At 38.5% G+C, this 18448-nt stretch overlaps 2 protein-coding genes across 10 annotated transcripts in view; both read left to right on the forward strand.

Annotated features, from left to right (window-relative positions):
* RERE (arginine-glutamic acid dipeptide repeats) overlaps positions 1-18448 on the forward strand; it is a 417780-nt gene that overhangs the window by 300025 nt on the left and 99307 nt on the right. For all 9 annotated transcript variants that reach the window (XM_082390311.1, XM_082390309.1, XM_082390315.1 and 6 more), the window contains one exon: positions 488-587. In XM_082390311.1, coding sequence (XP_082246437.1) covers positions 488-587 — 100 coding nt within the window. The remainder of the gene's footprint in view (positions 1-487; positions 588-18448) is intronic.
* LOC309628168 (large ribosomal subunit protein eL39) lies at positions 5705-6072 on the forward strand. Its single transcript, XM_082390887.1, has one exon. The coding sequence runs from the start codon at positions 5772-5774 to the stop codon at positions 5925-5927; it is 156 nt and encodes a 51-aa protein (XP_082247013.1). The 5' UTR covers positions 5705-5771; the 3' UTR covers positions 5928-6072.

Consider the following 18448-nt stretch of genomic DNA (forward strand, 5'->3'; position numbering starts at 1 on the left):
CTTGGAGGCTGCAGTAGGGATGGAGGCTTCAGGGGAGGGGTGACTACTAAGAGTTCTTTTCACCTCTTTTCCTCTTTCAATTTGCTTAGAGGTAGTTGATGTATAGTATGAAAGGAATGAAGTAAAGTTTCAGCGGATTTAATTTTAGATATTTTCTGGAGACTTTTCTTTCAAAACATTGTAACCCAGCCGACTGCTGTGGCAGATAGCTTTAGATCACTCATGCCCCCAAGACTAAAATCTGAGCACTGATAAGGCATGGGAAGAAATGACAAACAGAGCTGAATAAAAATAACGTTCCTTTTTCTCAGTGAGTGAAGGGTGAACTCCAGAGGAACTTAAATTTTTTTTTTTTTTTAAACAAGAAGAGCAGCAAGGCTGAGGACTCATGCATGTAGTAGTGGAATTTGGTCTGGGCTGAAGATGTGCTCTGGAAGCTGAGGGTTGAAATGTCTGTGCTGCCGGTCTTCCCTTCCCGTCTCCGCAGGAGCATGGCTGCCTTTGCGGGGATGTGTGACGGAGGCTCCACGGAAGACGGCTGCGTCGCGGCCTCGCGGGATGACACCACCCTCAACGCGCTGAACACAGTGAGTCCTTTGAAGTGGCGCCGGGTGGGAAGAAAGTTCGTTTTTCCCCTGTGCTGGCGTAGGGAATATGCGATGATCATGGAGCGTGAAGGGCCCTGGCATCTGAGGAGTAAGTACTGTGGTCTGCCGCTGGGATTGAAAGATTTGACTCGTGGTCCTGGTGGTAGGGCTCCATGACCTTGGCCAGCCACGCGGCACCTGCAGATTCACCTCCTGATCTGCGTGTGTGCTTCAGGATCGTGGCGAGCCTCTGCTGAGAGCCTCATGCTAGTGGTTAATCTTCACTGAGATCTCACCAAGCCGAGGACTAGGACAGGGATCTTACTGAATCCTCCCAACACCGCTCTGAAGGAGGCTCCGTTATTACCACCATGTGGACACAGGGAATAAGTTGAGAGCAGTTAAGTCACGATCCAAGGTCATACACTCAAGATGTGAATCCAGAGGCCACGCTTTTCCCCTTAATGTATTCGGAAGGGCACGGAGGGAATAGAGAAAAAGCTTGACTTCTTTGAACAAATTTGGTTTTTATAGATTTGGCTTTGGAACCATGTAACTAAACATTTCACATGATTATAAAACAAAATTAAGTTTAAAAAAAATAATAATCCTTAAAAAAATCTAAAGTAAAACATAGCACACGAGCATAATGGTGCTGAGTTGGTTGCGTGACGTCCTGCACGGACACTCGTCTGCTTTAATCCTTTGACTCCATAGCAGCTCAGAATAACAAAACTCGAGCGGCTACAAACAGTAGGAGTCCTGAAACCTGTTCGCTTTTTTTTTTTGGACACTCCTTTTTGACCTTGGAGTATATCCTACAGGGCTGTACAGGAAAATTAATGTATCTTAAAGTTCCTTGAAATAATTCTTCTTCTGGGTGTTCACTAATGTGAAATCATCAGATCTGAAGTAATAATGAATTTTTATGGATTTCTGATCTGTTACTAGTCTGCAGGGTTATGTGTACTTACACAGGACATTGAGCATGAGGCTGAGCAGCTCTTCTGATGATTCACTGAGTGTAATGTGAGCGCCCTTTTTGTTTGTCTTTTTCTTGAGAGGTCACTGTAGTTGGAAGGGACTTTCAAAATCATCTGTTCCCATCTCTAAATAGATAAGAATTGGAGGCGTAGAAAGACCACATGACTTGTTTGAATGCCAGCAATGCAAAAAGTTGATAACAGATCCCAATTTAGGGATCTTTCTTGCTTTCGGGGAAGCATGTAGATATCTGAACGACATAGTTGATTTTTATTCCTGGTCTAGTTGTGTTTCTTGAGTATCACATAATGTTATAATAGTCTCATATGTTGGAGGTTGATTCATCTTGCTGCCATGTTCTAAATAAGTGAATGATTTTTCATATTCCCATTTACTTTCTCACCTATTTTATACTTTGAATTTTTGTTGTTATAAGGAATCCTTATTCTGAACATATAGTGATACAGCCAGAAGGGGCCTTTGAGATTATTTTTACAGATGAGAAAACTGAGACACAGAGATTGATGATACTGCAAACAGTGGCTATGGCAGATGTATGTCTGTGAATTCAAAATACCCTAAAAAATGTGTGTATATTTAAAGTAACGCTTCAATATGAGTTTGTTTTCTGTTGGGTTTTTGTGTAAAAGCTTTATGAAAAAAATTCTCCTTTCATGACTCTGCTGATCAGTTGAATTTTGAATAACAAAGATGTTGCCATATTTAATTAAATGTCTGTTTTTGGCACTTTCCTGAATTTGTCTAATTTATTCTCTCTCTTATTCCAACCCCTCTAAGGATTCTGTAGAACATACTTCTGTACAGAAATAATTCGGGTTATTTTTGCCTGTGATCCTTTGTAGCAAGTTCCTTCTGAAGTTTTCTTAAGCATTGCCAGAGGGTTTTGGTTTTATGAGTTTTTGTTTCTGAGAAGGTACTTTCTCATCATTTGAAAATCTTCCTGCCTAGGTGAGCCCAAGATGGCTCAGGTGTTGGGTTATGCAATATAAGTGCATTTAGCCATCAAAAGACTGAGTTGTGTGCTCATTTTGTGATGAAAAGAAACTTTTAGTGGCTGTTTTAATTTTTAAACTTCATTGTTGTACTGGCTCACAGAAACTGTAGGCACTTTCTTTAATGAGAAGTGGAGTGATTGGAAAAATCTTGAGAGAAGTTAATGTTTATTTTGACTTCCTTGGAGTAAGAGGGTTTTGAACTATGTTAAGTAATGAAAAGATAAATGCATTGTCATGTGAGAAGTATTTGTTGTTTCTTAGAGTGTAGCATAGAGTCAAAACAAGATTAGGCATTTATCAGTTTAGGAAATAGACACAGGTTTATTCTATTTCCCAGTACAATGTAGAAATTTAAAGTATACGGAATCTGTGGTACAGCTACATTAGAGTATGTTTAATATCCCAGTAGGACTATTTGAATTAAAATGCATGTAAATAAATAGTTTAATGTTTAAAACTGTAGTCACTAATAAAACATTTTTAAACTGTTAATTCTTTTTGACAACTATATGTACCTGTTTTAAAATATAAGGTCTTCAGGATTACTTGTTTTGACTTTTTTCTTCATTATTCGCAAATGAGAGTTTTAGTGTGTATTTAAAAAAACTTAACTGGGGTGTAATTTCTGTATAATAAATTGCTCTGGTTTAAAGTATACAATTTGATGAGTTTTTGTAGATGTGTGTGCCAGTGAAACTACTGCAGTGTTCAAGATAGAAATCATTTCCAGCATCTCCAAAAGTTGCCTCATGCCCTTTTATAATCCTTTGCTGCTTCCAGTCTCAGATAACCACTGATATGTTTTCTCTCATTATAGATTAGTTGCATTTTCTAAAATGTTGCATGAATAGAATAATATTGTATGTAATACTTGGGGTCTGGATTCTTTCAGCATAGTAATATTACAATAGATTTATGTTGTTGCATTATCAATAGCGCATTCCTTTTTATTGCTGAGTAGTATTCCAGTGTATGGATATTCATAATATTTTATCCATTCACCTGGTGATGGACATTTTTTTGTTTTCCAAGCTTTTGGCCATTATGAACCTTGTTATGCAAGCCTTTCTGTAGAACATATATTTTCATTTCTCTTGAGTAAATACCTAGCAGTGAAGTTGCAGGAACGTATATGTGCAGGTAGCTTTTTAAGAAACTGTCAAGCAGGTTTCCACAGTGGCTGTGCCATTTTACGTTTCCATCAGTAGTGTGTTAGAATTTCAGTTCTTCAACATCCCCCACGAGACTTGATGTTTTCTGTCTTTAAAATTTTTAGCCATTCTAATGGATGTGGAGTGATATGTCATTGAGGTTTTCATTTAAATTTCCTGACTGTTGGTGATGTTGAGCGTCTTTTCATGTCTTAAAGCCCATTTGTATATCTTCTTTTGTGAAGTATCTTTTGCCTAATTTAAAAAATTGAATTATTTGGCCTTTAGTATGATTTATTTGTAAGAATTTATATTGCAAATACAAGTGCTTTGATACATGTGTTGTAAATATTTTCTCCCATACTATGACTTTTTTTTTTTTATAATGGTGTGTTTCTAAGAGTAAAATACTTAATTTTGCTGAAGTCTGATGTATCTTTTTCCTTTTATGAAAGTTTCTTTGATCATCCCATGATTACAAAGATTGTTTCTGTGCTTTCTTCTTGAAGTTTTAGTTCTTACATTTAGACCTGTTGTTCATTTCAAATTAATTTTGCATGTGATGCAAGGTAGAGGTGAAAGTTCATTCTTTCCTACACAGATGCCAGTTGTTGGAGCCACATTTGTTGAAAATAGTCTTTTCTCATTGAATTGCCTTGATGCCTTTATTGAACAAGCACTGATTGTATATGTTTGGGGTTTTTTTTTAATATTCTATTTTTTTTTACTGGTACTTCAGTATTTTGAATACTATAGCTTTATAGGAACTCAGGTGGTGTAAGTCTTTCTATTTTGTACTTGTTTTCAAGGTTGCTTTGGCTCTTTTAGGTCATTTGCATTTCCATATAAATTTCAGAATCAGCTTGTCAGTTTCTATTTTAAAAAAGGCTTTGATGGAATTTTGATTGAGATTGCGTTGAATCTGTGGATCTATTTAGGAAGACTTGACATCTTAACAATTTGTATCTTCGAATCCATGAACATGATATAGTATCTCTCCCTTTTTAAAAAAGGTTTCTTTAATTTTTTTGAGTAAGACTTTGCAGTTTTCACTGTACAAGTTTTGTACATATTTTGTAAAATTTATCCCTTAAGTAATTATTGTTTGAAGATTCTATTGTTAATAAAATAGTATTTTTAAATTTCATTGTCTACATGTTCATTGATAGGATAGACATACAATCAGTTTTTATGAGTTTACCTTGTATTATTTTATACAAAGAATACACAGTCAACACTAGTAGCTTTCTGGTTGGTTCCTTAGGATTTTCTGTGTGCACGGTCATGTCATCTGCAAATAAAGATAGCTTTACCTCTTTCTGATTTATGTGTTTTATTTCTTTTCTGTGCTTTCTTGCACTTGCTTGAACCTCCAGTACAGTACTGAATAGAAATGATGAGAATGGACATCTTTGCTTTCTTTCTCATCTTAAGGAAAAAACATTCAGTCATTCAGTGTTAAGTACAATGTAGGATTTTTGTTGTTGTTTAATCAAGCTGAGAATGTTCCCTTTTATTTCTAAGTTTGTTGAGGTTTTTACCATGAATGGCCATTGAATTTCGTCAGATGCTGTTTTTTTTTTCCTTTTGTATCTAATGAAATGATCATATGGTTGTTATATACTTTGTTAGTATGGTGAATTATATTGATTCATTTCAAATGTTAAACCAACTGTGCATTCCTAGATTAAATTCTGCTTGGGCATTCTGTACTATTGGATTCAATTTGCTATTATTTTGTTAAAAACTTTTACATTTGTGGACAGGGTGCCCCTGGCACACTAACGGGCTCCTGAAAAACCCACTTACGGAACTGAAGCAAAGGGAATTCCATTTCGCACGAACGAGCGCGGTTTCCCACGGCCTCACGGGAGCGTGTGCAGAGAGCAGCCGTCAGGGGGCGTTGGTTGGCGCACGGCGTGTCCTCCCCAAGCCCCGCCCCCGGCGGCGCCTTCTAAACACGTCCTTCCGCTCGATTCCTCCTCTTTTTCTCTTGTCCGCCATCCTATGTGCGGTTGGATTTGCTCCTCGTCATGTCTTCTCACAAGACTTTCAGGATCAAACGATTCCTGGCCAAGAAACAAAAGCAGAATCGTCCCATTCCCCAGTGGATTCGAATGAAAACTGGTAATAAAATCAGGTACAACTCTAAGAGAAGACATTGGAGAAGAACCAAGCTGGGTCTATAAGGAGCCTCACATATGAAGTGGCACACATAATCAGAACATCACTAGTGTCTGGGACAGCTGCCTGTGTTTGATGCTCTCTCCTCTTTTCTTGATCTTTCCTCACCACTGCTCACTGTGTAGCTCAGTAATAAACATGTGAACCTTTTGTTGGAAAAAAAAAAAAAAAACTTTTACATTTGTGTTCATGAGGGATAGTGAGCTGTAGTCTTCTTTCTTTGTAGTACCTTTGTCTGGTTTTGATATCAGAGTAATACTGATTTCAGAAATTAGTTGGGAAACATTTCCTCCTACTCTTTTTTTCTCTTAAAGAGTTTGTAAAGGATTGATCTTTTTTCTTTGTTAAATGTTTGATAGAATTGACAGTGAAGCCCTCGGGGACTAAATTTTTTTAATGGAAACTTAACGAGTGTTACTGAAACCAGGTTCGTACTGCTCACCACACAACAGGCCAATAAATCGAGAGAGGAATAGTGACTTTATTCCGGAAGCTGGCAGACCAAGAAGATGTGGACTCGTGTCCCAAAGAACCACCTCACCTGAGTTAGAATTCAGGCTTCTTTTATACCAAAAGGGAGGGGGGTGGGTGGTTGTTGCAGACTTCCTGGTGCCAGAATCCTTTGGTCTTGCAGCTGTCCACATAGATCTGGTCACAATGTTCTCATAAGCCTCCAACAATACAGTTGTCATTTTCTGTTCTGCAACTTTTTACCTCTATATGAATGGGAAAATGTTATACCTTTAAAGGTCAGAGCCTTGAGAACGGGCCATCATATATATTTCGGGCTGTAGGCAACATTCTTTTACAAAGGTGAAGAGCCAGCATGACTCAGCACAGGTAACAGAGCCCAAGTATTAGAGCTAAAGGTATAGGTCTGATGTGGAGTCAGGTTTGTTCTTCTCGATTACAAAAGTACAGATAGACATAGGCCTATTCAGATTTTATATTTTGTTATGTGTCAATAGTAATCTATTGATCTCTAAATGTTTTGTTTATTTCATCAGGGATATCAAATTTGTTGGTAAAAATTATGAATTATTTCTGTAGTATCTTTTTATGTCTATAGGAATCTGTAATTTTGACTTTTCATTCTTAATATTGCTAATTTGTTTCATCTTAATCATTCTAAATAGAAGGTTATCAATATTATTGATCTTTTCAGATAGGTAGCATTTGGTTTCATTGATTTTTCTCTGTCTGCTTTCTATTTCATTGATCTCCCAATCTTATTTTTATTATTTCTTTTCTACTTATTTTGGGTTAATTTGATTACTTTTCCCCCTAGCTTCCTAAAATGGGATCTTAGATAACTGATTTTATCACAAATTCTAATTTGTAATTAGAATGGAACATTCTGTTACCATTTTGTTACAAAATTTTTAAAAAAATTTTATGTGTGATTTCTTCTTTTACCCATGCATTGTTTGGAATTAAATTGTTTAATCACCAGGGACTTGGGATTTGTCTCTCCCCGCCCCCATCTCTCTCCCTGCCACCCCTCTCTCTCTGCCCTCCCTCTCTCCCCACCCCCTCTCTCCCCACCCCACCTCCTTCCCTCCCTCCCCCCTCCTTTTGGAATGTTATTGATTTCTAATTTAGTTCTGCTGTGGTCAAAGAGTACCCAGTAAGATTTCAATCTTTTGAAATCTGAGACTTGTTTCTTGGCTCAGCATGTGATTTACCTTGGTGAATGTTCCATGTACACTTGTAATGAACTTATGTTCTGCAGTTGTTAGGTGTACTGTTTTATAATTGTCAGTTTCTTTGAGGTGGTTTATATTATCATTCAGATGTTCTCTGTCCTACTATCTAGTTGTATTGTCAGTTACTCAGAGAGATGTATTAAAGTCTTGTGAATTTGTTTATTTCTCCTTTTAGTTCTGTTAGTTTTTGCTTCATATGTATGGAAATTGTATCATTAGGTACATGAAGGTTTATAATATTTATCTTTCTCCTTTAACCTTTTTGGTGTAACCCTTTTTGTGTCTAGTAGTACTCTTTTGTCATGAACTCAGTTTTGTCTAGAATTAATACAGCTACTCTGGCTTTCTTATGCCTGTTGTCTGCATGTGGTATACCTTCTTCCAGCTTCTTACTTACTTACTTACTTACTTACTTTATTTATTTATTTATTTATTTATTTATTTATTTATTTATTTATTGCTGTGTTGGGTCTTCGTTTCTGTGCGAGGGCTTTCTCTAGTTGCGGCAGGCGGGGGCCACTCTTCATCGCGGTGCGCGGGCCTCTCACTGTCGTGGCCTCTCTTGTTGCGGAGCACAGGCTCCAGACGCGCAGGCTCAGTAATTGTGGCTCACGGGCCTAGTTGCTCCGCGGCATGTGGGATCTTCCCAGACCAGGGCTCGAACCCGTGTCCCCTGCATTGGCAGGCAGATTCTCAACCACTGCGCCACCAGGGAAGCCCGCAGCTTCTTACTTTGAATCCTGATTTTTTCTTTTATTTAAAGTACCTCTCTTGTGTACTTTAAGCTTTTCAGTTGTTTCTTGCTTTTTTATCCAGTCTGGCAAGCTCTACCTTTTGTTTGGAGTGTTTAGTCCATTTTAATGTAGTGCACATGTTTCTCAGGTTGTATAAAACTTGAGCCACATACAGTTTTAATAGCAGAGCTGTCATTGGAGAATCACAGAAGTAGTTAATATATAAATATCTTACTTTCATGGCCACATGATGATACTTTTGATTCAGCAGTGAACTTGCAGACTAGTTAGGTAAACAGTTCTTTGTGTGCTCATTCATGTTAAAATGTATTTCTTATCTTTTTACTTCTTACATAAAAAACAGTTTTATACTGATAGAGAGGAAGATGTAATAAATGTGTTGGCCTCTCTTATTGCAAGAGGAGGGTATTCTTAGTAACCACAGGCATAGTCCTTAATGTGTGTCAGCAAAGATAGGTTTTATTATATTTTACTATTTTAGATTGTGAATACCTGTGAATGCAAAATTGTTTTATTCATAACTTTGTTATATATATATTAAATAACATATTAAAATATGACAAAGCAATGGTGCTGTCTCTGGAATATCTTACATGGAAATGTTTCTGTGTGTGCTGTACCAGGTATATGTTTCTCCAAATGAAATTTTAATTAGGCTTATTGTACACGTTTAGCATATATGTAAATTTTAAGCATAATTGCTATATAACATATAAATGGCCCATATTATTCTAATGGAGTTAATTCAGCCATCTTTAAAGGCGTACATTTATTTGGCCTTTTATAAAATAGACCTTTATATTTATGCTTGGAAACTGCCCCAGAGCCCTTTAGTTTGAGACTAGGGTTTTCTGGAAAAATATCATGCTGACTTATTTTTCCTAAATTGATACTGGATTTTATTATTTGAGCTCAAGTATCTTTCCCATTTTCTAAATAAAGTTCAAATTCTGTGACTTTTCTTTCTCAGAAACTTATTTGCATGCTTATGTTTACCTTCTCTTGCTAACACTAAACATATATTTTCACTATGTATAAGTAAAATTTATAATCATGCAGCAAAGATTTCACCTTTGCCTGGACAGTTTTATTCCCTGAAATATGGATGGCTGTTAGACGTTTGGATTAAGCTTTTTACATATTCAAGAGAGTGTGTATGTGTTTGCTTACTTATTTATGCACACCCACATCTCCTTCAACAAAGGATGAAAGGCCTCCAGTAGCTTAATCGTTAGTTTTTATCTCTGATCTATAAATATCACTATTTGTTAACCATTGAGTATTAATCATCTTTGTTTTCTGCGCTATAGCCCGATGCCTGGTACAGGGTAGAGAGGCACTAAATATTTGTTGAATGATGGAATAAGTAAATCAGGTCCAAGTCCAAATCACATTTGATCACCCAGAACTTGTTGTTGTAAAGTTGGCACAGCAGAGTATGCAGATAAGCCTACTCTAAGAATCATTCTCATCTTCCTCTCTTTCACTCTAAAAAATTAAGTCTGTAGAATTTCTGTCAGAGATCTTCTATTTGTTCCTTGTACATGGACTTCACTAAAGCATCTGGCCCTGGAGTAGCTTTGCAGTGCTTCGGACTTTAATGAATGTTGAGTCTGTTCCAGCTCCCAAATAAGGCATTGCCAGGAGGCCCTTTTATGATGCTTTGCCTACGGTATATGGTCAGGGTTCTTCTGAAATTCATTCCACACTCACACCCTTTGCTTAAATTCTTCTCTTTTTACTCTTTCTCCATTAGATTAGTCCCCATTAATTGGTTGTAGGGTGGTGGTTTTTTTGTCTCAGGATTTTGGTTGAAAAGAGTAATAGTTGATAATGCTATATGATTTCTTTTTATGGAAATCCAGTAATTACAAGAACACCTTATTTAAATCAGTCTTGACAAGCACCATTGCTAGGGTTTTATTTATGTTGTAACAGGATATTGGACTCTACCTCATATTATATTGTTAATGATAGTAGAAGTGAAATTGCTGAGACCATGTAGTGAAGTTTTCTGGTGTAACCATGACCTTTTCAACTGAGTATCAGCATAATAATATACAAATTTGAGTTTTTATTTATTGTGTTTTGACCAATTAGAAATATTTTCAACTTCTGTTCTGAAAATTTTTTGTTTTAGACATTTATCGACGTGGTTCCCTTTGGTTCTCAGGGGTGGGTGAGGAGATAAAAGGCCACTTACATTATCAGCCTCTGGGAATGGCATCTTCATTACTTACTGTAGTAGTGATTTTATTTTTGATAATTTTTTTAACACAGAAGTCTGGCTGTAAGTTCTTCTGGTCTGTGGTGTTGCTGAATCAGCTCATCACAGTTGTGGCCCCACTTTGCTTTTCAGTGTGAACCACTCACAAGTTTCTTTAGTCATTTCTTTCTTTTATCTCTTTTTAATATAATAGTTTTATTGAAATATAATTCATGTACTATATATTTCACATATTTAAAGTGTACAATTTAATGGCTTTCAGTATATTCAGATTTGTGTTAACTACCACCACGATCAATTTTAGAACATTTTCACCCCCCAAGGAAACCTGTGCTCATTAGTCACTCCCCATCTCCCATCTCTCCTCACCCCACCCCGGCAGCCATTATTATATTATTATTATATTCTGCCTTCCATGTCTATGGATTCCCGTGTTGTGAACATTTCGTTTAAGTGGAATTGTGCAATATGTGGTCTTTTGTAACTGGTTTCTTTCACTGAGCGTAATGTTTCCAATTTTCATCCATGGTGTAGTTTTTATATACGTGTGTGTGTGTGTGTGTGTGTGTGTGTGTGTAAGTGTGTAACCATTTTTATGTATAACCATTTTATTTCTCCTTCTGGTCAGCTTTGTCTGTATGTATGTCTTAAAATGCGACACCTGCACTAAAGCAACGCTTGTCAGATTTGATCAGCATATGGTGTCAAGGAGTTAACTTCAGTTGTCCCAAAAGCTCACCTCAGTGCAGTCCAAGCCTTCATGAATGTGCACATCACATTCATTTTTTTCTTGTGTTTTGTCTTTGTCCTGTTTTGTTTCATTTTTCTTCACATTTTTGCCTTTCCTAAGCCATTTATCTCCCGCTCTCAGCTCTTTGATTGAATTTTCAGCCAGGCAGGGGACTTTAAATTTATCACTGTTATTTTCATTTTATTAGGTATCAACTATTGGTCAGTTGCCTGATGTCATTAATAACAACAACAATATTAATAATCGTAACAAAATTAAAATGTATTTGTTGGTTGAGTGCTTATATGTTAGGCAGAAGTTTAAGTGCTTTTTATGAATGAATTCATTTCATCTTTATAACAATTCTGTGAGAAAAGTACGGTTATCACCTGCAGATTAATAGCCGCACTCTGTCATATTTATATACACATAATAATTTAAACTTGAGGGTAGTCTAGAATTGAGGCCACTGCCTTACAACAGTCCTCTTGAAATATCCATTGAATCTGCAGTTTGGGGGATTTGCCATTCAGCAAGTTAAAAACCCTTCATGCTGCAGCCTAGCTGTGTATCTCCATCCTTCCTCCTAGGCTCTCAGCAGGGACGGATGAGTGTGATTCAGCTTTTACTTTTGTTTGGCAAAAGTTAGAAGGTTCCTTTGCTAATTTAGGAAATTTCTTTCTCATAGGATTTTTTTCCAAGCTAAATACTGGTAAAATATTTTGAGGTTTACATGGTGTTTTGAAAACTGTCTACTTAACATCAATCAGTTGGAATTTTAACATCTGTGAATCTATATTAAGCATTAATATTAACATAATAAGTATTTAGCAAGTCAGGATAAAAGCCCTTAGCCTTTTTACATCGAAGAAGAGTCTTTAATAAAATCATTCATTCATTTATTTGTTCAGTAATAAACGTGATGGAGTCCCTGCTCTTTGCAAAACCCTAATGGGAGAGCATTTGCTGAAAGTGTTGAAATCTAAGTAAGTGTTTAAATCTTAGAACAAAGTAGGCCCATGAGTTTTGAGTAGGTATTAAAGCACTTTCTGTAAATGTTTTTCCCTTAATACTGATGCAACTGATCTTGAGGTTGTTTTTGTTCATTTATTTTTTAAAGAAATGAACTGTTTGAAGGAATCTGGTTAAAATTTACCCATAGCTGACCTTTCACATGTACTTTCTAGTTCAGTTTAGCATTTATGAATGGGTTCGCTAATACCTACGTGAGAAGGATAGAGCAGTGTTTTTTCTGTCACCCTCTAGGTTTAGAGCCTTACTTATTGTTTTTCTGTTTTCAAGGCTGTGAAGATTCTAGGAGTAAGTGAAAAAAAGAGTTTTAATTTCCATTGTGGCCCTGAACAGTTTCTACTTGTGAGCTGAAACAGGTCTTTCTAAACTCACAAATAATTATGATTCCTGCATCTGCCAGTAGTTTTCTCGTTGTGGCCAGAGTTACACTCATTCTGTATCATTAAGCTGAATCTTGTCATTAGTGGATTTGTCTGCTCAGTCCTAAGGAGTCAACCTCCCTTTTAGATACACTGGGCTGGCAGCTTAGACCCACGGCAGCCTAGCGTTCTTTATGTCCGGTGCCTGGACTCACACACAAAAAGCAGGAGGAAAGATTTTGTTTCTGAGAAGCGAGGTTATATACATGTTAACTGGGTAGATGATTAACTATGCATAATCTCATTTAAAGATCTGTGGCATAAACTATTGCAGCTTTCACAGAGGCCTGAAAATTAACACCAACCTTAATCCCGAAGGTGTAAGTGAAGCCTCTGCAGCAGCTAGTCAGTGTTTGGCCCAAGCAGTTTGGCTATATTGTTCAGTGGCTATTTTGTTTGTTTATTTTTCTAAAGGAGTGTATAATATTCTTTCCATTTATTCGTTTTTTAAGACTGTTCTTTAGAATTTCACCTTTAAGAAATGTCTATAAAGAGAAAAAATGTTAAACACTGGGAAGTTCCAAAAAAGACCTTCTTCAGCCCCTCTGTTACAGATGAAGAATCCGGGGGCCTCCAGGCTCCTTTGCCCAGGCGGCTGCTCCTCCAGTGCAGCCTGGTAACTTGCTCCTGAGATTCTCAGCAAGTCACCAGGTTCTCTGTTGTTTCCCTTCTGAATCCTGTCTGTCATCCTGTCTTGTAAGTACTGTAGAATAAAGTTCATTCCTGTGGCGCTCTAAAGCTGATTCACTTTCCTTACCACCAGTGCTGTTTCCCGTGACGGTCATCCCGTCCCATCCCTTTTTAGTCGGCTCTCCTTAATGGAACGTTTCCTTCTCCAGGAGTCGTGCTCAGTGATTACCACGTACCTTATTTCATCCTAAACAGTCCTTCAAAATAGATTCTGTATTCTTCCTTTCTGCAGCCAAGAAAACTGAGGTTTAGAAAAATATTTAACTTGGTTTCTATCACACAGCTGGTGGCAGAACAAGTGTTTGAATCAAAGCCAGGAACCCTGTCCTGTTGAGATTTCACCTCTGCGAAACTCCCAAACCTGTGTCTTTGGCCCAGGAACTCCTCAGCTTCTCCTTTCCAGGTGTTTGTGTTTGTAAAGACAGTAGGCAGATGGTCAGAAATGCCAAGACATTCAGAGTTTGGTTTGTTCTGTATTTTAAAAACACACTGCCCTCAGCTGAAGTGCCAGCATTTGGTGTTTACTTTCTCATCGCCTTGTGGTTGAGGCTCCTGTTCTGTGTGTTTAAAATACCTTCAAAACCACTGTAGCCGGGAGATGGTGACCTGTTCATTTCTGGATACAATATTGTGTGGGAATTAACTGTGAATGAGAAAGATACAATGCTGTATCAGCTATGGGAAACTCGCTTAAAAGTGCAGTGTTATCTAGACATAATACTGCCTACTTTTACTTGCTCCTAGAGTAGTGTTTTTAATTTGGTTGTTGCTCTTCATTAAGTGTAGGCAAGGTTAATCATATTACTCTGTTGATTTTTCACATCTGCTCTGTGGAGTCATCTTGGTTTTTCAGCAGAGCAAATATCACCCCAGTCACTGACACTTTTGTGTTTTTATCATACATTTATTTCATTATTTTGTTTATGTGTGTGTGTTTCCTCTTCTCTGAGCTGCTCGTTTCCTCCTCCTGCCTACCCACCCCGCCCCAGGTTAAGAAAAGCCCTTGAGCTTGCTGTCTCCCTGTGGCTGGAGGAGCCCCCGAGCCCATTGCTCCCACCAGATGGCTGGTTCTAAGCTGCTCCAGTGTAGGTGTTTGGGGCAGGGGCTGAGTCTCAGACTTCCTAGGAATGGGGCTTATGTTAGAGTCCTCGCTGTGCTGCTTTCTAGAGAAATGGCACCGAGCAAGACACTGAACCTCTCAGTTTGGTTTCCTCATTTTTAGTACTCTTTCCACAAGAGTGGTGTGAGGGATGATGAAATCATGATGACCTAGTAAGTTCCTAGCACATGCAATACTCAAGAAATGTTGGTTCCCCCCTCCCTTCTCCTTTGTGACCCCAGGGGCTGGCATAATTCCTGGAACATTGTACTTATTCAGAGAGCGTTGGAGGGGGAGGGTTGGTCCAGCGACAATGTATTTCCTTCTGAAAATTAACTGAATCTTTCCCTCAGCCCTCACTCTCAGCAGTTAAATTCTGTCTTTGCCGTGATCTCTAAAATATGTGCCCATAGGAGTATTTAGAGAAATTTATCCTCTCCAGTGCTTAAATAGCATTATTTGGAGTGACAGTAGCTGAACAAAAATAAACATTGTGCTTTTAGACTTAACTCTAGTTTTTAAATGTATACGTGTATCATATTTTGAGCTTGGTACTAGGTCATTGGTGATGGAGGAGTGATTGAAAATATATAGGCATTTGTGAATTACAGATTATGAGAAAATTTTAAGTTGTGTCTTAGATTTCAGTAAGATTTCTCTCATGTTAGTGAGAAATAATTGAAATAATTAAAACTACATGAAGGATTTTAAGAACTTTTCCAAATTCCACTTTTTTTCCCCAAAGTTATTTTGGCAGTTTATTGTAAATAGTGTATTTTGCAGAGCAAAAGACTTAGAAATCTAATATTATCCTTAATAGACTGCAATTATTTAATATTTAGCGTGAATGCAATCTAACTCAGGTAGGCTTTTTCTACAGTTATTATAACGGCTGTAATTGCAAAAGGATACTTTAGTGTAGTAGAAGCTGCCAGATGCAATGCCATTTGATCTAAAAAGGTCACAGTAAAAGGGACATTTAAATTAAGTTATAAATTACAATTGAAGAACAATATTTTGATGTGTGAGACCAGGGATGACAGAGCAGGAGATGTAATTCATGGGTTCATTATAGAACAGAGGTGCCTGACAGCTGAGCCGTGCCAAGAGGAAAATTTATTTGCAACATCACGCAGACAGAAAATGGCAGCTCAGATGAAAAGCCTGAGTAGAAACTTGAAACCTTGTGGTAATACGTGGAGTTTATGCTAATAAGACTGCCCCAGATCCAGCGATGTTTAATGATTGCTGTAATATAAATGAGGTGTTCGGACATGTGCACATTTTCAATCTTATTTAAATTAAGACCTCGTCCTTGCTCTGTAAAATAACACACTTTATAACCAGGCATTAAGGTTGATTCTCTCACCTCCCTGTCCAATGTACAGATTTGCTGAAATTTCAGAATTGTTTAGGCAGGAGAGTTAAAGCTTGAAACAAGAATTCCATCCATGGCAGCTTTGAGGAAGGATATAATTTAATGTTTATAGCAGTGCATGAGAAGTTCAATCATGAGTTAATTAAACTGTAGGCAGTCATTAAGTATTATTTATTCTTTCAAGAAGCTTGCCAATAAAGCACTTATATATATTAAATTACAGAAAGTAATAAGCAGGGGATGATTTGTCAGGCTGAGTGAGAGTAGCAGGTTTAACTTGGGCAATTTTGCAGAAATGTGTTTTTCTTCTTGTGGCCTGACCCTTTCTTCCTGCTAATCACAGAGAGGTCAGGGGCTGTCACAGGACACTTGAGGCTACACAGTCCCCAGCACGGTGGGCACCTTGAACGTCCGGGTGTTTGAAGAGTCTCGGGTAGGAGCCGTGTCCCGAAAACATTACTCCCCGTGATGATACCGCTGGACAGTTGATGGTTGTTTGGCATTTCGGGGTATCTTGTCACAGTGTCTCATTTCTGGCTTTTCATGGTCCTTTGACACAGCTGAGGGCTGGTGTCGTCAGGCCCATTTGACAGACGGAAACCTCAACTCAGCTGGTTTGTGACGAAGCTGCTTAATAGGAATCTGTCCCCTGGCGCAGGCTCTGAGCTGTGTTCTCGAGGCTACAGAAGGCCTTGACTGTGGAGCGGTTCATGCAGAGGGGGCTGCTGAGCACCTGGAATCTTGGAGTCATTGAGATTTTTATGCAACAGCCAGCTGTGTCCAGTTACAGAGGGCGCGGCGTCTTTGGCTCTGTGTGATTCAGTGCTGCAGTTCCTTTGTTGAGCAGAACCAAACTAGGAGTTTTCTTACACAGAAGCTGCTGTTGTTTTCAGAACCATCCCCCTCGGCCCCCCCAACCAGGTCCACTCTGCTGGTATACTTGGGCCAACTTAGGCGGAACCGTGTGTAGCATTCGGAGTTGCTCAGGAACTCTTTGTGGAATGAATGGAAGGAAGGCAGAGTATGTGGTGGGAGCTGCCTGCCTCCCGGGCTGGGACGTCCCACTGGCTCTCAGGGCACCAGAAGGCGTGGCCGAGGAGGGTGGACACCTAATGGGGAAGAGCCACCCTGGACTCCTTCACAATGAACAAACCAAAATCGAAGGGAAGAGCGCAACCTGAGGATTCTGTGGAGTAAGTGTGGGGAACCAGGTGACAGGCTGCTGGAAGACAGCAAAGCAGGGGTAGTTCCACGGTGGAGTCACTTAAAGGGCTAGTGGATTGGTGAAAAATCGCCATTTTGTTATCAGATCCCCCACATACTGACCTGTGGTTTAGGGGGAGATGGCTTTTACTTGTGCATAAGTGCAGCCTTGCAGTTCGGTGATGTGGAAGCGGCAGATTTACAAGTGCATGCTTCCCTGATCATCAGATTAAACACACACACATGCACGCACGCACGCACACACATGCACACACAGGCCCTGTGATGATGAATTTGAAAACGGTGGTTTCTGCGGAATGACTTCCTGCTTTAGTGGCTGGCAGGTAGTGGTGATAGTGTAAGATCTAAGTTCTCCTCTTACCAGTAGCTTGTGAAGATTGGAAGCTGATTGAGTAAAGATGCTATATCTTGGTCCCTGCTTTTTGCAGTGATCTTTACCCAGTAGCTCCAAAATGGTACATTTCTCTATACATTAAAATTGCATTTAATCCCAGATTTTCCCAGCCGGGCTTGGCTGCAAAATGGACAGAAAGGTTTACTTATCTTGCTTTAATTGCTCTTCTAAGACCACAAAGTGAAGCTGTAAGACATTTGAGGGTCTTCATTGCAATTTCTTTGAAAAATCTTCTCTAGGGTAATGGTAGAAAATCTTATTCACAATGAAGAACCTTTTACCTTAGCAATATTGGGAAGTCTGCACTGAATTTCCTATATTGATGTATCTGTGTGATTGTGATCAGGTGTTTAAAATTTGAAACGCACATGTTTTTCACTGGTTGAGATTATCCCAATTCTTCAGAGCTTGACATGGTATTAGAGGGGAATATTTTCAATGACAATTTTTGGAGATTTGAGATAGCCAGTATTTTGGTAAACTTACCAACTCTAATTTACATGAGGAATACAGTTGAAACGATCAGTTAAGCTCTAGCTCAAACATTATTTTGGCCCCAGTCTGAAGAAAGAAAATCTTCCTAATCATTTAGAAAACAAACCCTTTTTAAGAAGTGCTTTCTTGTGCATGATATGATACGTTAAGGAAGGAGGTGGAACCCAACAACTCAACCCGTTAGGACCCTAGAGTTTGGATGCGACATTTAGATAGATGTGTCACACTAGAACAGTACTTTAAAGTGATTCTCAGGCCAACGTTTCTGAGGTACGTTACCTGTGTTACTCCCAGCTCTATTCATCCCTAGCACCCCGAATAGTGTCTGGCACAGTTGAGCTCTCAATAAAGAATGAAGGATATCCTGAACTCCCAGT

This window comes from Balaenoptera borealis (assembly GCF_965194805.1).
Source record: "Balaenoptera borealis genome assembly, chromosome: 1".
In the NCBI taxonomy this organism is placed as follows: Eukaryota; Metazoa; Chordata; class Mammalia; order Artiodactyla; family Balaenopteridae; genus Balaenoptera; species Balaenoptera borealis.